Here is a 24,165-nt window from a genome sequence, read left to right on the forward strand (position 1 = left end):
ATAATAATAATAATAATAATAATAATAATAATAATAATAATAATAATTATATATATAAATATATCATATGGTTCGGTACGAAAGCCATTCAAAAAAAGGTACTGTACTCCGAGCAATGTGAGTAAGTATTACGCAAAAAGGTAGATGCAGAGATTAGTATAAAACGTGAGCTTCTACTGTTTCCTCAATCTCTCCAAAAAACAACACTACCTACTGAAACGATCAATTAATTGTAAAAACACGTTCCCAAGTGCTGGTACACGAAGCAACAACGTCCTCGGCGCTTATCGTACTCTGAATATTCACGAATAACTGTGACGGTGGGGTTACGGCCGCGGTGTCTGTACATGTGCGTGTACAAATACACAGAAAACTGAACAGCAAGAACGACGGTTTTCGCATTCTCGGGTCTGGTCACGTCGGTGGTTTACGCCGCGGTATCTCGCATCCGAACGTTTCGCTTTCCCATCCCCGTCGTTCTTCTCTCGGAACGAAACCGCGCGCGTATTACCCGCGACCAATGGCGATTTCGTACGATAACGCGTTCTAAATCACAGGCATACGAACACGCGAAAGTCCAAAGTTAGTTCCCTATCGCAGTCTAGCGTATCGTATGCACATCGATGTATCGCATTCACCGTTCAAACCGCGAATCTACGTCTCGAACGCCGTTCGGTGAAGGCTGACTGGGAGACTTCAATGCTTGGACACTTACAATGGGTGTCGTCGAAATGGCCAGTGTCTTCTACTTTAAACTATCGCTTCTCTGAGCAGAATGTATCAAATCCTGAATTTCTGAATTTTTTAATATTTGCGATAATCGTATTTGAGAGTACAGTATCGTCTCTCTTGGATTGCAGTCTGTGTTATATCCTATACTTATATTCGAAAAGAAAAAATCATCTGTTGCGGAGTTCAAAGCATAATGAAATATTATATGTTCTTGACTGCTACGATCTTTTGAAACCCTTTAACGTTTAAATTAAAAAAGAAATAGTCATCCCTCTTGGACTGCAGTCCATAGGACGGTGAAATTTCAAATACACTGGGCCAACACGATCTGATATTATATTCCACGGGAACGCGAGCTTTGATAAAAAGTGCGCCAGCATTGAATGCGCCCGTCTCGCAGCCACCACCGCGGCACAATAATTCGTTCATCCCCGAGACGACCGTGAAACTGTTTATCCGGTCCGAAGGGCGTCGTGGCGCCTCATTCAACGTTACGAAACCGTGAAAAGCGGACGTGAAACAACGAGAACGTTACCGAATCGGTGCTTCCCAAACTTCTCCCCCCTTTCCCTTCTTTTTTTTTTTCGTGATTCAGTTACACGCTGAAAGCGAGTGCTCCTCGTTAAAAAGAACGAAATGAGAAGACGAGAAACGGAAAAAAAAAGGGAAGATAAAAACGGAACGAAAGTAGAGGAAAACAAGTCGTTTCTTTTCCCTTTCTGTCTGTTCCAAGGAGGAAAGGATTATCTTTCGAAAATAAAAGCGCACCCCATTTTATTATTCGAGGGTGACCACTAATTGCTGGCGGTGCTTGCACGCTCAGCGGTAACTAATTAAGGCTACGCACTGAGACTAATTACTGAATGCCAGACTAAACAACCAGTAAGAAAGGTGAAACGTTCACGTGTGTACTCGCATGTATGCTGAAACGACGTATGCCTGGGGGACGGCGACGAGGCTCGCCAGGCTCTCGATTTTCACTCGGATCTCTCGTTTGCTCGACCCTTGGAACTCTCGGTTACGCGAGCATTTTCCAAAACACCGCGAACAGGCGAAAATTTTCTGAAAACAAGCGCGACCGTTGCACTTTCCAGAGACTATGCACGCGCGATACGATATCTTTTTGTACGCTATAACATACCTCGATTACGTGCCGTGACACGATCGATAAACGAGGTACGTTGTAGCTTGAAAAATATGTTTCATCGTGCTCGTTCTCTGGAAAATCCAACGGTTCTACTTGACTTTTCGAAAACAGTTCGAAAGAAAGATCGATCTGCTCGGATGTCGTCCAGGCGAATTTTCCAAAATACTCGAGTCGCTTTCGACGTAAATTGTGACCTCGCGCGTCGAACGGTCAGGTTGAAAATCGACAGCGAGCGACGTGACCGACACGATAACGAGAATTAATTAGTTACCACTAAATCAAAGGCGGCACTTGTCGAGCATGCAGCAACCTTCGCCCCGGGCAAAAAATTATTATGTCATGTATCTCGCCAACTAACACACCGTGCCACGATCCAATAACATTAATGTCAATGACAACAGTTTCCAAAGAAAGTAACAAAACGATTAAGTAAGTAAATGATAGAAGGTAGAACGTACGTTTTAAAAAAAAAATAAAAAAAAAAAAAATAAAAAGTGATGGAAAAGAATAGAAGAGTACAAAACTAGAAAAGGTTCGATAGAGAGAAAACTAACTCGTGAAGTAACAGAAATTCGTGAACGATCGTGATCGACGGAATCGAGTAAAGAAAATTAAACGGAAAGAAGAAGACAGAGATAATGCAAGACCGTGCCGTCATGGCAGCTGGTACTGGTTGGGTGGGACGAACGAAAGGAAAAATCCAGCGATAGAACTCGAGAGGGGGGTGTTACTGCTACGAGGAAGAGGGCGAGAACGCCAAGAAACGTTAATTAAAAAGAAGATTATGGCCCTCGAATTGTGGACTTAAGAAAGCACGAACCGGAGTAACGAGAAATGATAATTTTTCTTTAGGATCCCAAAGAACGTTCTCGCGTTTTCATTTACATTTCAAAAGAATTGTTTTATTTATCTCTGAATTACGCGAGTGTAGCGAATTAAATACTGGGTTAATGGGTATGTACGTTCGTTATCGTTATCGAAGGCGAATGCAAATTAATCCTCATTCGCATCTAAGTTATCTAAACATAACGAATTCGATATCAATTTTAATGTATTTATCAATACCAAGATTTGCTATAATTAGATAATTTAGAAAGAACGATACGTTCGCGATCGCGTGCTTTTAATCGTAGCCTTGAAATAACGCGCTTCGAGATATGAATTTCAGTAAAATAAAAATGTTCTGGCGATTCTGAAAAAAAGGAACTAACTCACGCGTCGGAGATGCGCGAAGACGAAAAGAAACGAAACTTCCGCTTTTGCCGAGATCGAAATCGAGAAAAGAAGGGTTCTCTGGTAGCATGCTTCTCTTTTCCCCTCGTTAACGCGTGTTTCATTCTACTCGTTGCTAGCGAACGCTTTTGAAAACGCGAGCAATTAGCCCGACGACTCTCCCTTTCTTTCCTTCCGTTCCCACCCTCGAACTACGAAACCAAAGTGGCGGGGGTGGAGAAGTAAAGAGAACGACGGGAAAACTAAAAGAAAAATAAGAAGAGAGAAAAAACAGAACGAGACTCGAAAATGGACGAAATAAAGATAAAGTTAGAGAGAGAGAGAGAGATAGAGAAAAAGTATGCGAGAAAAATGAAAAAGGAAAACGTACGTGTAAGATACACTAGGAAACGCAAAAGATCGTTTCCGGCAATCCACACTACTCAGCTCTCGGTACGTGTACGTAGGTGCAAAATATAATATATAGTAACTCTGTACGACTGCCAGGACGGACGTACCATAACACGTGAAATTATAATATAATAACAATACTATATAGCGTACGTGTCCATGCAGAACGTCGACCATTGTACGTTTGTTATTATTATTTTTTTCTTTTTTTACTCTGGAAAGTGTATCGTTTCGTATCAGACATTTGTCATTTTTTTTTTATTTTTCTGTTCGAAGAAATTTAGAAAGATCGACTGTCGCATAGATGCATACGTATATCGGTACATATTCAGTATAGATATATGTATCTATATATGTATATATATATATACACATATATACATATATGTGTGTATATATATACACGTATCCACAGGTGAATCTCATATGAAGGCAAGCCAAGGCCACGACATGAGACGTGCAAATTAAAAAAGGTAATAATTATTAAAAAAAGAAGCAAGTAAAAAATTCTCTCCCAAAACCGCTTTCCAACCACAACCAAGCACAACCACAGGCAAGGTACGGGCCTTTGTCAACGAGACAGTCATCAACCAGTGAATATGTGGCGCATTACCGTGATTATTATATATATATATATATATGTATGTAATAGTAACAATTTGAAAAAAAATCTATACATTGTATGTATGTATATATATATACGTATGAGGTACGAAAGGAGGTGAGGGATCGATTTGGGTGGGTGGGGGGTGGGGTGGGGGGGGAGTGGGGGTGATGGGGTGGAAAAAGTCGATACGGTGGAGCTAAGTGTTCGGGTGGAATCGAGGATCGATTAATAAGTAAGTGTGCGGGAGCGACGAGCACCGTCGACGGGTGATCGTTAATACAACTGTTGTTTAACCACAGCGATCGGTATTAATCGTTGACAGCGATGGGCGAAATTTATTTGAAGTCTCGATTTAACGAAGAACAAATAAAGTTAATTTATCGATTGTTCGTCGAGAAAGAATGTATTTTGTTGAAAATGGAATTCGATCGATCCATGGAATTTTTCAGTCGAATAAATCACCGCTGGCTTTGCTTGTCGTTTGTTATTTAAACGAAATTTCGGCCATCCCTGATCGCGGACAATCGGTTAAACGAATCGTTAGCTAGGTTTCGATTCGACGGAAATGTGGCGAACAGTGCTGGGCGAAGTCTAAGGTATACAAAATGCAGGCGATTTGGACACTCGCGGAGGTGAATTGAATGACCATTCGGTGTTACGTATGATAGAGAAACATCACTTGGAATTTTATTGTATTATTGTATTATATGATAAAATTCTACCATCGAAATTCTACCATCGACCCTGGAACATTTACATTCGCATAAAAAGTAGAATCTGAGTCAGTGTAACTGTCAGAATAACTGTCCGATACTCTTAAATTACAACAAAGAAGCATTACTTCCAATGGCATTATTTTATATCCAGAAATTCTACTATCAAAATTTACCCTGGCACATATACATTCGCATAAAAAAGAGTCTATGAATCAGTATAAAGCTGTCTATAAAAAGAGAGTCGAGTAATCGTTCGATAATTTTAAATTACAACAAAGAAGCATTACTTCCAATGGCATTATTTTATATCCAAAAATTCTACCATCAAAATTTACCCTGGCACATTTACATTCGCATAAAAAAAAAAAATAGAGTCTATGAATCAGTCTAAGACTACCTATAAAAATAAAAAGAGTCGAATAGCCATCCAATATTTGTCATTTATAACAGAGAAGCACTACTTCCAATATTCTTACTTTCTCTCCAGACAAATTCCCCTCTCAGAGCTCGTGCACAATGCCGCGATTCACCTCGAAAAGATTTAATTTTCACCCAGTTCCCCGACCCCACATTCACCTAAAACAGAGTGTCCAAACACCGCGATCGAATACAAAGGCGCGTCCGGCCCGAAGAACCGTTCCCAGCACTGGTATGCCAAGTTAAGTGTCACAAGATTAAACGAGAGATTTGCGTTGCAGCCAAGTTATTCATTGAACAAGAATGATACGTGTGAAACAAACGAGAGTGCTCTGGGACGTGTGTGTATGTGTGTGTGTGTGTGTGTGTGTTGCGAGCAGTGTGCGCCGCGAGATCCAGGGGTGGGTCGGATTAATCGATTAATCGTGGACGAGGGGGAACGATGAACGTGGAAAATGGGGAACAAGGGGTTTTGAGGGGTACGTAGGCACAGCGGTGAGTTAATGGTAGTAATCGTTACGCTAAAAATTAATCAAATCATACGAATTATTACGTACGAAGAATACCTCATGCTTTTACCACCGGACAGAGGAAACCCTAGAAACTAAAAGCTAGCACAGGCGAGATTTGTTTCTTTTTTTTTTTTGTTTTAATATATATGTATCTTTTTTTTTATATGTTTTTGCATTCGACACTAAAGGGTCCCGACCTTTCTCCATCCTTTTCTCCGTTCGTCGGCGTCCGCAGCCCTTCGATCCGTTCGTCTCGTGTTCCGAATGGGAACCAGGAGATGCGTCGGCGTAAAAGCGGATCCAGGGGGGTCCGTCGATCGTCGTCGTCGCGAATTTCCTAAGGTTCCTCGCGCTTCCTGTCACGTGTCGTTCTACGTGTATCGGTCGGTTTCCCAATTTCGCAGTCGAAGGGTCCCTTTCTCTTCCGGTTCTTGTCTCTTCGTGCCTTCGATTTCTTTCGGGGAGCTGTACCTTCGATTAGGCTATTCCGTGGCTACTCTCTCCCCTTGAGAAATCTTCCTGCTTGGACGAGGATCTTCCATTCGTTCGAATCCTTGGCGTCTTCGAAGATTTCGGAGCGACTAGGTTCGTTTCACGCGAGTTCTCGGTATGCTTGACCTTCCCGACTCGTATGGTTGCGAGGATTAGGCGTCTTGCTCGCGAACGATCTCGCGGAAATTGCGTCGGATAGTTCGAAACATTGGAATACTAAGCTCTTGGGTTTCGAGTTCCTGTTCCACCGGAATCTTCGGAACTCGAAGCTCAGGGAAATATCTTCCTTTGGATCGTAAAGGATAAATAGAAACACTAATTAATCAGCTGTCGGTGCGGACTATTGTTTAGTTGGACGAGCTGGAGGCATTCCTCGGAAGACATAAGATTTGCATGACAACTGCGAGAACTGACCATTATAGAATTCAATAGATATCTGTTCCGTGTTTCGTTAAAAATAAGTTAAAAATAAGGCGTCTGCCGAGGTAGCGAAGAGGAGTTTTTCGAATAACTCTGGATACATATTCAACAGAAAGTTTTATGAGACCTCGAGACTGTTATGTAACTGACCACTACGGAAGACTGTTAAAATTTTGTAATTTATAGTCTCATAGTTATTATGTGCATCACACTGCAAATTTCTCTAATAGCGAAGTAATTAATTAAATATCTTATTTATTACGAGGACTCTAATCGCGACAGAAACGCGAGTGCCGTTTGGGTGACATCGATGCGTGGTAAGAGGCTATCGTCTACCCTCTAAAAATTCTCAGTTGGCTGCTTCAAGCCTGCGACATTGTTTCCCAGAATTAAAAATATTCTTTCTCCCCCTAAACATTTCCAAATGCTCTCGATTCAAACAGACTCGAACTTCGATACTATTCTCCGTATTTCATCGATTTACGCTACCATAAGTATAGCTCGGATCGTAGCGTACGTTATAGGCCTGTGTGTCGTCACAGTCAGCGGAACGCAAAGTTTTCCAAGAGCTTAGAATTCCATAGTTAAGACCATCCGTAAAAATTCCGATTCGCACTGAAATTATCCCAAGAAATCCAATTTAAAATTTTCCCCTGCGCCTAATTGTCATTCGCGAGCGAGACAGCCATCTTCTTCCTTGGATCTATTATCGGTTAGCAACGATCGTGAGGGGTGGGGGGCAACGATCGCGTATGCAGCTGCAACGAATTCACAAGAGCCGACAGACAGCAGGAAACGACACAGAGAGTACGTGAAAACACGGCAGAGACGCGATTCTTTTTTTTTTTTTCTTTCTTTGCAACGACCTTAAAAATACATTACTTGTGAAGAAGGTAGTACACGTGGCATGCAAACGGTGACAAGTCTTCTAGATACGTTATCGAGCGTGTCAATCAAGCTTAAGGGGACTTTCGTCGTCGAGCAGTAGCGTTTCGAACGCGGCCATCGCTGAAACGCTTCTCCTTGAACGTTGTTCATATCGAAATCGCGCGAAAGAAAAGAATTACCGAATAGAACGATGGGTGTACCATGCTTGTTCATTCGAAAATTCCTTTTACGAGCAATGTGTCGACTTTTCGGGATTACAAGCTCCACTCGCGGCACATAGAGGCTGCGTAAAGTAGAGTTTGATATCGTTGGTAAGAAAGCTATCGTGGCGGAGTTTCTAGGAATATATCAATTTGCGAATTTTATCTATCGACGTCGAGTGTTTCTGCTTCGACACAGCTATGTAGCTGGGGGCTCAAACGTCGAGAAATAAAATAACAAATTCGCCCCGAAGTACCTTGCGTATTTTATTTGTACGCAAAAATTTGTAGACGAACGTGAGTTGTCAAATATCGAACATTTCTTGATAACCTCTATGTACCGTGAAAAAGGGCTAGATTAGGATTTGAAAGTGTTCACACGTTGCTTACGAAACTAGTCTGTTTAACCTTTAAATACCCTAAGTTTCAAATTTGACATCGGAGTTTTCAATCAAATTGTACACTTGCAATTGGTTCGTTTTTTTATATATTATGTCTTCTTTATATTTGATATCTTTTGAACAAAAGTAAGAAAAATAAACGTTAGCTGTCATAATTATCGAAAATAATAAATACATAGATATTTTTTAAATTTAATTTGGAAAATCAGTCGAAACTTAACTCGCTTAGAAAAGGAATTCAAAACACGAGCCGCGGACTATTCTATCCGTTCTATATTTTGAAAGAGGCCCATTCGAATCGTCCATTGCTCGACGCCAGGTGCCCGCATCTACCGGGTTACGATCGAGTCCGAGCTTCTTATTGTCACTGTTATTCACTGAAAGCTAAACGCCACTAATCAAGACCAAAAAAAGCCTACAGCATGCACACTTTCGAAGATGTCCCGTAGTATTCGACGCTACGACCGTGGAGGTGAACGTTTCTCGGTGATCTAGTGACGAAATCGCTCGAATTCTTCTAAAGTTCGCCTACGGATCGATTCTTTAGAAAAGGAGTCCGCGAGGAGCGTTCCCGAGGGGACGAAATAAAATACGAACGAAAAGAACAGGGATACCTCGTGGCGGCATGTGTGAAAAGAAACGTTTCAAAGGATGCAATTAGACGAAACGTAACGAAGATAACTCTGTCCACGTTGAGTGTAAACGACTCGAGGTGTTGTTTGATAAAAACAAGAAAAGAAAAGAAAGAAATTAACAAGAAATCAATCGAACTAGCGGAGTAGAAACGCAAAAGGGAAGCTCGAACGATGCATGCCACGTAAATCGAGAACGCGAGATATGGACATTGAGAATTCGTCGTGTACTGATAAAGTAGAAAAGTTCTTCTTTATTTCCCAAGGCAGAAACACAATGGATCGTCGAGGACTCTTTCGAGGAACAGTTCGAGAACACCCTGTCATGCGCGAAACGTGAATCGAGACCCTAACGACGGAGATGGGCGAAATTTATTCAAAATCTATTCGAAATTTATTCGCGATGTTGTTACTAACAAGTCTCCTTTAAATTTCATCTTTGATATATCTGCGATTAGAAATGTTTCTCCGGGTGGAAATTTCGCCCATCTCTTCCTTACGCAGAAACGAGAGAATGAGTTCTCGGGAAGCTATCATCGATATCCTTTCACCTCGACAGTTCTCCATATTTTTATTAACGTTCGCGCTAGTTCAACGTTCACGTTTCCTACTCTTCTGTTAAACATTCACCACAGGAAGATTCCACCCCAGAGAATTCCATATTCTGAGCGCATCGAAACGAGTTTCGCCAATTTCTAACGAGCAATAATTCCAATCAGAACTCCCACAACTCCGGTTCGAATAATTCCACTCTACAAAAGATGCTCAATCTTCTCGTTACCGAAAGTGGACTTTCCCAAACTCTCGATTCTCAATCTCCCGTCTCTGGCCAGCGTCGAGGACTCAATTATTCCTTCGCAATGATCGAATCCTGCCTGGAAAGTCGAGATGAGTTCGCGTTCGCGCACAGGTGAACCAAGAATAAAAAAAAAGAAGAACCATTGTCCAGTCTCCCCTATGCGAGACACTATCGAAGTTAATTCGCGCGTTGCTTAATTCTCGTCTCCTTGGTGGCAAATCACACCGAATTGTTCTTTTTCGACTTCGTGTAGGTCTCTTCTTTGTGCAGGCCTTTGCTTCTTCGTCCTCGTTTCCAGGCGTAGCTTCTTCCTAGGCTCTCCTTGTCGCAGTCTCTTCGCCGAGGAATCGTTTCCTCGGTTCCGCGTCGCCTTTTAAGTCGATTACGCGAAAGCTCCGAGTCAGAGATGGGCGTAATGCTCGCCCGGAGGTAAAAAGTATACGGAAAAGAAAACGTTGAGCCGGATGAAAAGCGAAAGAGAGCGCAATTGAATGTAATTTAAATGGACGGCAGATTTTCAAATTAATGGAAAATATAAACGTGATTTATTTTATCATTCTAGAAAAATGTTGTTATTTACGTCGCGTTTCGACTCTTCGTTTCGAAAGCTCCAATTTAATTTAGATACGATGCAATCATCCCCTTCGAGCGAGACTGCCGATCAAAAGCGGGCACAGTGTTTCCTGCCCATCTCTGGCTTTCTATCGGATACAAACGGTAGGAATGCGGGTGTAATACTGTTAATTCTACGTTACGGCCTACGGTACAAGGAGTAACTCTCTTAAAATCACTAGAAATAATACCCTGACGGACTCCCGTTTGGAACGAGCGAGAAATACCACGGTAAACTATCGAGTAAAAAAAAGAACAATAAAAATCGAAGGTACAAAAATATCTGATAATAAAGTTACGAGGCACGAATGACCGAGAATGTTCGATGGAATGTCGTCGCTATCGGCTACCCTAAAATCTATGTTGCTAAAATACTTTGAAATACCCTGTGGTTCCGTTAATATTAATCCTTAAAATCTAAAACGCTCGCGGATGCACGCGCGGGGAAACGTCAGCGCTTGGACTGGGAGCTGCTCGAACATCTCGCGGGTATTCGGGAATGTATCGTTGTCGGCGATTCGAGGAATCCACTTGGAATATTTTCGGAATCGCTGGGAATTTATTTCGAATATTTTCGTGGTCCACTGGTGCGAATTTCAAAAGAGCTCTCAAGTTAGTGCCATCGATCCCATCTCGGAATCTAATAAATTAGGAAAGTCCGAGCACTTTATTAAATCGTTAAATTAATCGAGTATCCGATGCTAATTTTGTTCGATATTTCTTCCGCGGTGCGTAGTATTTGTATTTAATATACAATTAAGAATACAAGAACACGGTATTAGAAAAAGTTAAGAGCACCTACATATCATAATATTCGCAATAAATATTCATCCGCCAGCACAAAAAAAATATTCAAAATTCCGCGAGCAATTGAAAATATTCCATCGCGTAAAAATATCTCCGCGTTGGAATATTCGAGTGAAAAATGAACAGTCCCAGTCCTGATGGATCGCCGTGGACGCCGGTGGCCTCTGGATCGCGAGAATTCGAGCGATGATCGATAGCCGCGGTCCAAAGAAAAGTTGCCCGTTCATGGATTCAATGGAACGTGTCCACGCTGCAGTTTCTTTCGCGGTGCAACCGCGATTAGGAATCGTCGAGTTCGTTGACCTATGAACTAGAGGTTCGCTCTGTCTCGTGCCGACCTACCACTGACCGATAGACGCTACCCACGTGTGGCCAAGTTTTTTCTCTAATTGCTCCGAATCGTGCCCGATCGAAGCTCACCCAAGTTTACCCTCGTCGATCGAGGAATAATCCGCGGGATCGGAGAAACGAGTTTCTCTTCGGAGTAACGCGATCTCGTCCTTGTTAGCTGGGGAAATTTTAATAGTTAGCTAGGTCGCGGGAGCAGATGCAAAACGGAGGTAATCGATTTTTACATCTGCTCGCACAGACTAAGTAACATATTAAAGATCAAGGAGCGATGCTCGTCAGACCCAACAAGAACGCCATTTTGATTCCTCAACGCGAGTCTTCGGACCTGTAGTAGTATTAATCTGAATCGTAACTTAGAAATTTGGGTGGATGAGAGAGTATGGATATTTTTCTGTTATATTCTTCACGCGCTGCTACACTGCCAGAAGCCTAACCCTTTGCACTCTCAGTCACCATTAGGTCTATCTGTCATTAGGTTTCACGCAACAAACCTATCAGCAATAATGTTTCTTTAGGCTTAATTTCTTAGGAACTCGAAGCGTCGATAAAATGACTGTCGGTGAGGTAAAGATGACCTGATTTTCAAATCTCGACAGCTTAGAATTCATGGGAATAGAATGCTAAGAAAGCATCTCGAGTGCAAAGGGCAAATATTCCGATGTTCATTTGTTTCATTCTACATATATAACTATTTCAGTAATAAACTAACTGCGATTTCCCTCGGCTTAAAAATATTTCCAATACTCTTCCATGTATCCAAATCTGCAAATTTAAATTCAAACCATAATCATACCGATTACAAGACCGAACGCGACCCGAATCTCGCGACAAATAACCCCCGGTGAGTCTGCTAAACATCGACCCTTGCCGTTTCACCCTCGCAAGCTCCCTCCCCTGCTTGGCGTATTTAAATATTCTCGAAGAGCTTCCGGATATATAAGTGATCGCGTGTGTCTGCGTACGTGTGTGTGTGTGAGAGAGAAACGTGGGATCTGGGCCTGGTGTGAGCTCTCCCTCGCGTCGGGGGAGGACGAACGCGAAAATTAAGATAAATAAACAGTGAAGAGAAGAGTAGACAGTACTCGCGAGCTGGTTGAACGACGAGCAATTAGTTGTAGGTAAATAAAGTCTGTACACCCACCTTGGTTCTGCTGGAATCATCGAGAACCCTAAAAGAAAAGGCCTTGGGCAGAGCGTGGGGGGGGGGTGGGGAGCGGAGCCTTTTTCTCGCGGGGACCATCTAAGGGTCAGTGAGCTGTCGCACGACGCTGGGAAGCGAAATTTCCCATTCGAGAAACGCGTCCTCGAGTCGAGTCAACTTCCGGGTGGATTCTTAGTAGACTTTTAACCCCAACAAAATTAGTCCTTTTTAAACATATCAGTTGGACCTCTCAGTTTCCCTCTGCGGAACAGAGTGGAGCACGACGAATATATTCGACGTCTTGAACGGTCGAAATCTTGGCGAGTCGCAGAGCAAATTTCACCATCCAGAAACGTCGAATACGGCCATCGTTCTCGACTATACTCGCGAATCCGAGTATAAGAAAAAGTGAAAAATGTCGAGCTTGGATAATCGTAGCTGTCTTTGAATCTCGAGTTCCTCTACTCCCGACTGGAAGAATCCTCGATTGACTCGACTGCGCGGACTTGTCGCAAACGTTCTCGAGAAAACGAAAATTAAATAAGAGAAAAAAAAATGGTAAAAAAAGAGCAACGAAATTAAATTCGACAAAAGGGTGGAGAAAATCGTGAATCGGAGAGAGCGCGATCTCTCTCCGAATAGCGATTCTATGGCTCGTGGCTGTCTTTTTGTTGGCTTGGTCGTGGTGTGTTGGCGGCTGTTGGGGAAGAAAGAAACGAAAAATGTGAACTATCTGTTTGTTTCGGGTCGCCAGTGTGCGTCGAGACTGTCTCTTATCGCGACACTGCGACGCGACATGGCCGTTCGGCGCGACCGTCCGATCCGATGATTGTCTCTCGTCATCACTGTCGTCGCCTTTGCCACCGATCATCGCCTTCAGGAGAACCCGTGGCAAATCTCACGGATCTCGAAGTAGAGATTCAGCAGTGCCGATTCGGGCACGTCGTGGAAGCACCTACCCTCTGGCCACTGTACGCATACTGAAACAAAAAGCAAATGGATACGTTCAAGTAAACCCGTTGCAAAACAAAATAAAATTAACGTTACATTAATTGGGCATTCAACATACATTATATACATATATTTTATGCACGTTTCCAAAATTATTGTACGTCACAAATGCATAAAATCGTATCTTAAAATTTAGTAGACTTTGCCACGGATATTTTCATAGATCTCAACGTACAACTTGAAATAATCGAATTAATTCGACCCGAATCAATGTTTCCATCGATGACCCGATCGATCCTATCAACTCCATCGGCAGAAACGAATGGCAGACACTCGAGCCGCGAATCGCGTCTGCAAAAATTCGCCCCGCTCCTCTCGACACACTTTCGATAATTCCGTTACTCAACAGACGCTCCAGTTGTCGCTCCCATTAATGCAACATTCGCTGCGAAGCAGTAATTGCAATTAGCTCGGGTCGTAATTGGACGTCGATTAGACGAACGAACCGCGGGGAAGGAACCCGGAGCCTCGGTGGAAAAGCAATTCCTCCGGTGGAAAATCTCGTCGGAAGACCCACCGCCGGTTTTCCAGGTGGGACGCGAGCGCTCACTCAGCGAAGATGCCGATCGATCGGCTTTTATTTCGATCGCGGACTCAAAGGACGCCGGTTCGCGTAGTGGCGACCGAGTGCGTTTTCTCACGAAAGGAGATCCCGTGGATCACTCGCGCGAGGGATCGATCCGTGCAATAAATTATCCGCGTGTCGATATCAGCTCGCAGCACGAGATAGATTGTCTCGCACGAGGCATTCGTCTTCTTAGAGAGGATCTCCTTTCTTTTTTTTTTTTTTTATCCTCGCACGCTGAGCTTTGTAGCTCATGATTCTACAGGGAAGATGGATTCCTTGGTGGTCGAAGATATTGTTGAAAAATTGGGACGAGTGTCTACTTTTCTAAGAATTTTTAGACTACCCTATTCTCGTAGGATTTTTATAGAGAAACGCGAGCTCCAATCGTTTGAAAGTATTTAGAAATAAAAAGTAAAGTAGAAAGAGTAAGTAAGGGTCAGACACGGAAGAGTAGGAAACGTGGCATTCCTATAGTCGTGTATATTAATTTGTAATACACTTAGTAGCCGATCCCAATATTTCTATTAGATATCTATTAGATTTCTCGTGCTTTATTTCCCTGCGCAGCAGTAAATTTAGACGTGAAATGAAATAAATTTACCAACTACAGAATATCCCCTGATTAACGTATATATTCTCCATCGAACGAAAGTTCTAAATTATTTTAAAACGACCGGAATTACCGGAATCGAGCGACTGAAATAAACGTCGATCGAATAAAATTTGCACGTTGGACGAAATTTCGAATAATAAACGACGCGATTCGTTCCTGGCAATCACTCGATCATTCGCGGTTTTCCAAGATCTCGAGGGTATAATAACTTTTTGGGATTTCGGAGAATCGTGCAAACCTTAAAGGAAATTCTCGCGCTTCAGCTGTTACCGATTATTCGAAATTTGATCTGGAATGGAGTTCCCTTGGCTCCAGACGGCTCCAGTGAAACCGTTGGGCGAGGAATTGGCGAACGCCTCCGAGAAGATCGTATCGGAATAAATGTAAATCCCTATAGATCGGTTTTTCATGAATATCGCGAACGATCGGATTCATCGCAACCCAGTCGAAACCGAGGTACCCCCACTTCGCGGGATGAGTTGCGCGATACTCCGTATTTCACTCTATAATTTCGAACGACATTTGTAATTCGGATTGCGCCGCTCGCGATAATGGAATTTCAAATAAAAACCCTGGGAACGCCGGTTGCCCGAGCCTCGTGTCGCAAGGAACACGAAGAAATACTGGTATCCAATTGTTCCTGTTGAAAAATGTTGGTTAGAAAAGGAACAACAAATAAAATTCGAGGGCTACCGACACCTCGTATGCGCAGATAAATTGTAACGTCCATCAGGTTGAGACTAGCAATAGGACATGGCATCTACGAGATTTGCATAACGTTAGTCGTTTAGATTTAGTCGTTTATTCTATACATGTAGGAAAAATCATAGCTCTCGAAGCTTTCGTGTCATTGGGCCTCAGTTTTCATAATATTAATCGTCAAAGTTTACGAAGATGCGATGTCCTTTTGTCGGATTAAATATTCATTGTAACAACCAGGTTAAGAACCTGGATTATTGGCAATTCAACGAGTAAATATTTTTATTTAAACTACAGTTATACACAATCGAATATAAAGGGTGAAAGTTAATTTCTACGCTTGATATTAATTAATTGCATCCCCCGGATTGATCGAAGGGTGCCGAATTGACTCTCGTTCGTGTCAACGTTGACTCTTATCGACGTCGATTTCTCGCGTCGATTTCTCGCGTCGATTTCTCGCGTCGATTTCTCGCGCCGATTTCTCGGTCAACTCGAGAAAGATGTTGCTCGCGACACTAGGAGATGGTGATTTACGCGCAAGTAACTGGTCCCGATTCGGGGGATGGTCAGCTTTGACGGACGGACGTCGCCGAGAGGATTGATCGGTGGATCGCGTGCCAGTAGGCTGTATCTCTCGCGATGCGGCCATAATGAAACGGAAGGTGGCGAATTATTCGTCCAACCTTAACCCCCTGGACAAGCACCCGCACAAGTTTCCAGCCAGGGTATCGCTGGCGGCCCGCAAACTGGACACGCTATCTGGTGTCCGTGGAATCTCGTGCATATCTCCGTCTAATTTAAATCTCAATTCTCTTCGTTGATAAACAACGGTTATGCACCCTCCCACCCTCTCCCGTTCTCGAGGAAACGGTACTATACGATGCTCCACTGGCACACATGCGATCGCCTGAATGTCGGGGGTTACCGTTTCCCAACTATTCCTAAAAAGGGGAATTTTCACGGGTGGCCACCCCCTTTTCAACGGGCGTCGTTTAACCGACACGAACTTGCGAGTTACTTTATTTTAAGCTGACGCAGTCTCACTCGTAGATCACGAGATTGCTATTCGATTGCTTCTCTTCGGGTAGATAATTTTATTAGGGCTCTCAGGGCTCGTCTTTCAATCAAACACAAACGTACCCTCTATGTGTGTTGAAGAAATTTGTTTCAATTAAATCGTAGGTTTGAGATTTGTACAAATATGTTGACGTATAAGCTTATTCATACGCAAATTTATAATGAAAAATTCGTTTGGTTACATCAAAATTATTATTTAATTTAGTCAAACTTCTTCAACAGACATAGAGGGTGCGAATATTTATGAGATTGGCTGTATATACATATACGATCTTATGGATAGTTTAAACGAAGGTATACACGAACGTCTACAAAATTAAGATAGTAGCAGTGTATCGTAGAAACTGGGGCCTAGATATTCGTCGTAAATTAGTACGTCAGAAATCGATTAAAATAATATCGAAACACTCGCGGTGATATTTCGGTTGATATCGGGATCACGGTATTTTGATTCGAGCTACTAATATTCCACAGTTTCCTTGTTCGCGTCCTCCAATCGCGGTCGATGGACTCTATTTTAACTTTCACAATTTTCCCTGGAAACGTCGAAACCCGTCGCGCGGATGCTGGAAATAGTCGCTTTGAAATGTTGCCTTTCCGAAATGACAGGCACGTCGCGTGAAATGTCGGCATGGAGGCTGAATGGATCCCTCCCCTTCCGACCCGGGGGAGGTGTTCCAGAAAACCGGGGGAGAGGAACCGCGACCCATCGCCGCGGGAGAATTAAAAGTCATCGAGAGTCGGTGGGGCGCAATTTTCTCGCGATCGTTAGATGCGCACAGTCGTCAGAAAGAGTGCAAAGACATTCAAACGAGTCAAATAATTTCTTTCGATAATTTATTTTAACGCGAAGTAAAACGTTTATTTTTCTTCATTTCGTTTTACTTTTTTTTTCTATTTTATTTTATCGTATTTCATTTCTATGTTCTTTCTTACACTGCGTAGAATTAATCAGATCGCCTTGAACAATTAATATCAAGTAGATAGAATAATAATAATCTAAACACAAAGCATCGACGACATTCGTTCGCATCTCAACCTTGATGGCGTTCCAAGTTAGAATTCTATTAGTAACTAATTGCTATATCTGCCTTCCTAAACGAGCACTCATAAACGTGGCATTATAAGATTTGTAAAAATAGTCCGGTATAAACTGTCCCCTACTTTTTCGACTCGAAACTTCACCGCTGCAAGTGTTTGTCTATAAAAACAGGGGGTGATTATTTTTCACGAGTGGACCGTTCCATTTCCCGTATAATAAGCAACCGGTGAAAGGCGTTCGAAGTTGAAGGAAAAAAATCTGCTCGTTCGCGACAACGATCGGGGGTCGAGAGGGGGTGAATTGCACCGCGGCGATATCAGAATGGCTCAGTATCCCCGGGGTCGTTTCATTTGCCATAATGTACGAATCATCATCGCGCATCGGAAGGGAAAATTTAATTAATTCGAGGGAGCATCATCTAATTCCCCCGCAATATCAGATAGCGCGACCGCCGCAATTTCATATCGTTATTACAGCTCGTCGCTAATTTTCGGATCAACAAATTACGGATTTTATTTCCGGACGATTCCATCGTTGCGTCGATAGCCATCTATGGGGCTAAATCCGTTGGATTTATTGCAAACGAAACAAAGAAAGAGCAATAATCGATCTATATTCCAGTTTCGCGTGTTTCCATTATTGCTACTTAACTTTACCGGGAATATAATAAAAGCAAAATGTAAGAACAAACATTCTATGCCAAACATAGATTCCGAACATTTTAAAATCTATTCCAAATTGTTTTATTTAGAATAACTTACGACGAAGGATTTTAACAGCGAAGAAGATTCTCCACTTTTACGCTAATAAGTCTTCCTATTAAAACTTGTGAAAATCTCTTCGCTAACAACCCCAGTCTAAAAAAAAAATGGGGGGAACTTACTTTGACGGTTCATCGGGGATGAACAGAAGGTCCCGATCCAAGGTTCGAGGAAGATTTCGCTGGTAAAGAGCGTCAGCTCGAAAAATACTGATGTTCCTAGTCAACGATGCGTCAAAACGGTGGCGGGCGTCGTTACGTGTAAACAGAGGGGGAAGGTGGGCGTTGTGCGTGAAATATGGATGGAAAAACGAAGCAACGGGATGAAATTTTCAGGAACCAACCAAAGTTCTTTGAGGACGCGCTTGAATATTCACTCTGTCGTCTCTGGTCGCTCTGTCCGTTGCGAACAAAGAAAATAGCAACACGGATGTTGAAAAAAAAAACAAAGCGAGGGTGAGAAAGAGGCAGAAGAGGGAAAGAGAGAGACGAAGGGACAATCGCGCATTTCCAGCAAGAATTAATCGTGAAACGCACGAAAATTACTTTCCCTCGCCACTTTCGGAGCTCTCTTCGCGATTAAAGTCGCAGAGGAAGCTGCGAGGTGCAGTTGAAATGAAATGGCCGCTCAAGACCACCGAGACCCTACCCCCACCACTCACCCTCGCTTTGTCTCCCGTTTGTTTCGAGCGGAAAAACAATCAACGTGTTCGGTTGGCGTGATTTTCTGAGAGGTCGAGCAATTATTTCACGTTCTCGCAGTTTTATATATAGAAAAAGACGTTGTTTATATCATAGATTTATTAGATTTTCAGGACGTTCGAACCTATTCATTTTAACAGTTTGTTTCGTTATTTCTAGCGCAGTTGGCCACGGTTGCACGGAGCCTCTAGGATGTATGTTCATGGCAGGGCGTTACGAGAGTCTACGAGAGTCTACGAGAGTTTATGTGAGTATCAACCAAAGATACCATGGTACAAGACATTCAAAATCTCGTGTTTCTAATCTCCAAAGTAAACGGACCTATACCTGATCGAAATTTTAAATCCCTTGTACCCGATGAAACCCGCGACGATCAGTCTAGAACAACGTGGATGGTTCAACAGGTTCAATGGTGGCATTCGACTTTCAGCCTCGGATATGGATTTACTTTATTTGCGTCGAACTCGAACTCGAAATCGCGAGGCATCGACACGGAAATTTGTGGGAAATGCCTGTCGAATCGATTGTAAAGAGGTGTTAACCCCTGGACGCATACCGGGTGCGCGTGAAACGATCCAAGTCGACCTTAATCTCGCCGCGTGTGGGTGAACGCGTGGCTTTAGTTGGCGGATAATTGCGCGATCCGAATGCTGGACTAAATTGGTGAAATTTAGTTGGCGAGACCGATGTGGTCGACAAGGAATTGGCTCGACCGGGTGGGGAATCGATCGAACGGGCACGCGTACGGTCGGTTAGGCGAACGAGTGACGTGATCGCGACAGCCCCTGATCCTGGTCCCTTTGCGGGGGGTTAACTGGTCAGCTGGGGGTGAAATTATTATTTTACACCATTTTTGGTGATGGGAGGTTGCTAGTATCAGAGTCAGGAGTTTAAAATTATTTATATAATATATTGTAAAATATCTTAGTTTAGAGTAATGGTCAGACTGTTGACTGTTAATTGTCGGAATTAAATAAGGGGTGGTATTCGGAGAAGAGAAAATATAAATTAGATACCATTGACGAATTTAGAACTTCGTTGTGATTATTAATATTCGAGTTCATTAGAAAGGTGTAATTTACATAGAGAGACGTTGGGCCTTTTCGAAACAAGTGTCGAAAGATGGGTACTATCGAAAATCATAGAATCCTTCACAAATAATATTGATCGAGGAATTATACGACTGCTAATTGACAGAATTAAATAAAGGACGGTATTTGGAGAAGAGAAAATATAAATTAGATACCATTGACGAATTTAGAACTGTGATTATTAATATTCGAGTTAGAAAGGTGTAATTTACACAGAGAGATCTTGGGCCTTTTCGAAACAAGGTGGAAGCAAGATGCCAAAATCGAGCGATCACAGGGCGAACGGAAGCGCTGGAACTCGCTCACTCGGAGCGACCACGCGTCAATTAAGTGTCCGATTACGGACTAACGATATTCGCCCTATAATTAGAAACGCTTTCGTCGTCGGTTCTCTCACGCGCGATCCAGGTTATTCGAACGGTTCTCGGCTTGGGAAACACTTGGCAGCGGGCGATCGTCATTGTTGTTAGAGTGGCGATTATTTATAACCGCGACTCGTGCTCGAGTAGAAAAAGTCGCGATTAATCGATCGGGGTCCATCGAAGAGAAAATACCCTTTCGTTGCTAGGTTTCTGTTTGAATGCAAGTGCGCAGTTCGTCTGGGTCGTATTTGGTTGACATGGCATCGATTATGAATTATCTAAATAAATATTCTGCTGTTTTTGTTGGTCTACGAGAAAATGTATGTAGCTGATTCTTTGCAGGATAAGGGTTGACGTCGACTATTTCAATAAAAATTCTGTCATTTCTGTTCAGTTAGCCGTCGACTATTTCACCGATTGCCGTCATTCAAATTAATTAGCTCTCGTCTAAAATGCAAGCTCGGTTGAACGTCAATCTCATTCCAACTCGAACTGTAATCGCGAATAGAATTCCCTGCGAGCTGCGCGAAGAAACTCCAAGGTATTCAATCTCAATTATGAATAAGTTCGCGTGCTATATGCGAAGATTCGCTCCGAGATCGACAGAAGACTTCTCCATTTCGCCAAATTTGATGCTCGAGCACGTTAACAAAACCCCGAATGAAATTACTACATTATCCCGCGCGACGTTCCCAAAATAAATAAATGTCGAGAACAAGTATTATTTTCCCTCGGTAATTGACTTTAACAGAGTCGATTAATTTTAGTATATACGCCGACGTAAATATCAGCGGAAATCCAATCCGAACCCGACCAAGTTTAACCAAGTTTAACCAATCGGTCTTTTATACGATACATCTCTCGAAACAGTAATTTGTAGTTCCAGTGATGAATTAATACCGATATTCTGGTGGTTCCTGAAGTAGCTCAGCAACCTCAGTGGAAACGTCAGTTATGTAAAGAAATTTACTTATTCACGAACTTTCTATTATCCATGGGGTGAATCCATTGTCTTAAATTTCCGATGAGGTGAATGTCGAGATGAAAATTTGGCATCATCAGGGCCAAATACGAGTACTCGGTTGCGACAAGCGTGGTTCGCAACTGGCCGATCTGGTAAGCCGGATTAACTCGCGATTTGAATGGGGTCGAGCAATGGAATCGTGATTAGATTTAGATTAAAGCCAATTGCCCGGACGATAGGATTAGAACGAGACCGCGCGATCTCGAGGAGGATGTCGGCGCAGCGATGAATTGTCCTCGATGGCCTCGCTCGCTATCTGTTGATACCAGAACCTCCGCAGAAGATAGGACCCTACACGAAATCGACCCTCGACGTCATCCCTTGCCCTCCCAACCTCGAAATTTGTCGAATACCGAGGTAACTAAAATTTATAGGACGTTTGTGCATTCGAGGTACTCGATATTTCGAAAGAGCGAATTATTTAAAGAAGAACGTATTAATTATTCTGCAGGAATTGCAGGAAATATTTCACGTTTTATTTATCATTTAAAAGTATTACCATCGGAGTCTACTTTATACTAGTTGCGTTTTAAAATTGCACAGGACGCATGCTGGAGTAATTATTTTTAATTCCAACCAACGCGTCAACTCCCCAACTCGCATCGTAGCGTAACAAAAATGATCAAAGACAGGTCCCATTGAGATCGTACGTATTTTAGTTAGCAAAAAGGTTGTCCTAGTTTCTGGAACCACCCTGTACATCGTGCAAAGTTTCTCCATGTTAGAATTAATTTGATCGCGGTTGAAAGGGGTCGCGAAAAATACGATATAAAGGAAAGGTCAAAGTTTATCTTCTTTGCGTTCAGTCCTTGGTAGGAATTTTTAATAAAAATAATAGTTTCGATGGTTGCAAGAGACCTTACTACTTTATCGCGGGGAGAGTAATAAACTCTTTCTACACGAATTAATTAATGCATTAACGTAGACTATATTTTTTCCATTCCACGTTATACCAAAGGCTTTCCTGGTCAGACTATTATATAGATAAATGATTTTAATTTGTGTGCTTGTCTATGGTTTGCCAAACATATAGACGAAGCTGACGAATTTCAAAGAGCATCAAAAATGATTTCAAAGCATCCAAAGCAATAATCCGTGACAAAGTATCTCGCCTATATCGAAATAAAGTGATAAGAAATAAATTTGGACCTACCGTTGGGTACCGTCGGTGGTTTTTTCGTCTGCACCCTCGCTGTCGCGTTGTTCACCTGCCAAATCAAGAACAGAGCATTAGACATCGTCAAAGTACTCCCGAGGAATGTCTACTAAACGATCACTCGGATCCGCGATGGCCAAGCGTTCCTCGTCGAGACTAGTCGCGCTTCCCTATTACCAAAAAAATCCACAATCGAAGCGACTCGAACAAAGGAAACCACCGTTTCGAGTTTCTAAATCGCGCTCCTCTCGAAAAATGCAAATCCCTCCATCGGTGGAAATTGTCTGTGAAACTGTCTCGGTGATACAGCGTGTTTCCTTTTTCCCCTCTTTTTTTTTTTTTTGTTCCACGACAATGAGACGAGAATCGAACCACGAGAGCTCGTGTGAGAATCGAACAACGCCAATTTCGCGCGGCCACGCACGGATCCTGTGATCGCGAGCACGTCGATGGACGCATGATCGCGTACGTCGATCGACAATTCCGCTCGGTTTTCGTTGAAATTACTCCGAGGGAGGAAAAAAAAAGCGACAGACAAATCGCGTTTGTGCGTCCATCGTCGAGCGTACGAGCAATTCGTCGGCGGAAATGGTTGCAGCTGCGCGTCGTCGAACTCTGCTCTTATTAATACGCATCTTTGTTTCCGTGTTCGTATATAATTTAGACAATTAGCTTTTTCGTAGACTTTTGCGGAGATTTGAAATATTGCAAAGGTTCGTTGACGTTCAGCTGCAGTTTTCGCTTGAATTCAGATATTTCTCGGGTGTCTATCGAGCGATCGATTCCGCAATTATGGCGACCGAGTGGTTCGTTCTTGTCGCGTTAGAAAATTCGTCGCGAGAGATCTGTTTCGCCCAAATTTCGGAATCGATGGCGCTCTTCGTGCTCTGAAATCTTGTCTAAATTCAAGGAATGCTTTAAGTATCGCTTATCTAGGAGCAAGCAGGGTCTCCGAGAGGCTCGAGACCTTCCAGAAGCTCAACTTTTATGAACGCTGTTTCAGAATTAGTTTCTCGAAATTTAATTCACGGTAGGAAAGTTCAGAGAAAGTGGATCAGGTTGGCTTCTGGAGAAGTTTCTCGAGTCTCTTGGCGACTCTGCTTGATCGAATTCTCTTGGCCAGGAAGACCATACTCGAACGCAATGACTTTGGTAAATCCAATGACGAACGAGCTTACCTTGCTCGCGATTATAAATATATATCGTAAACGAAATTGTTTTCGAGTTTTGCGTCTTCGGGGCCAAGAACGAAAATATCTGATCGATCGTATTAATGTCCTCGATTTTTAATCATTGCAATGATCAATTTTCCTGTCTTGACTTTCCCAGAGATGGCTGGAATTTTATCCGAGCAAGGTATGGCGAATTCTTCGAACGAACAGTTCGATGTTTCGTTAGTTGCAAAATACATCTGTAGAACGGGGTCTGATTGGTTGGTCAATTCCCTGCAATTTCTTGTACGTAATTCATCTTCACTGAAAAGGACCTTGATCCTTCAATATCTCTATGCACATAAGATCAAGACATAGCTTTGAATTTCATGAAAAAATGTCCGATAAT

At 42.6% G+C, this 24,165-nt stretch overlaps 1 protein-coding gene across 1 annotated transcript in view; it reads right to left on the reverse strand.

Moving 5' to 3' along the window:
• The window catches only part of LOC128881118 (RNA binding protein fox-1 homolog 2), a 99,423-nt gene that overhangs the window by 40,621 nt on the left and 34,637 nt on the right, over positions 1 to 24,165 (reverse strand). The window contains exons 4-5 of the mRNA XM_054131852.1: positions 22,603 to 22,657; positions 13,457 to 13,477 (exon numbers count right to left, since the gene is read on the reverse strand). Coding sequence (XP_053987827.1) covers positions 13,457 to 13,477; positions 22,603 to 22,657 — 76 coding nt within the window. The remainder of the gene's footprint in view (positions 1 to 13,456; positions 13,478 to 22,602; positions 22,658 to 24,165) is intronic.

Source organism: Hylaeus volcanicus, chromosome 8 (genome assembly GCF_026283585.1).
Source record: "Hylaeus volcanicus isolate JK05 chromosome 8, UHH_iyHylVolc1.0_haploid, whole genome shotgun sequence".
Lineage (NCBI taxonomy): Eukaryota > Metazoa > Arthropoda > Insecta > Hymenoptera > Colletidae > Hylaeus > Hylaeus volcanicus.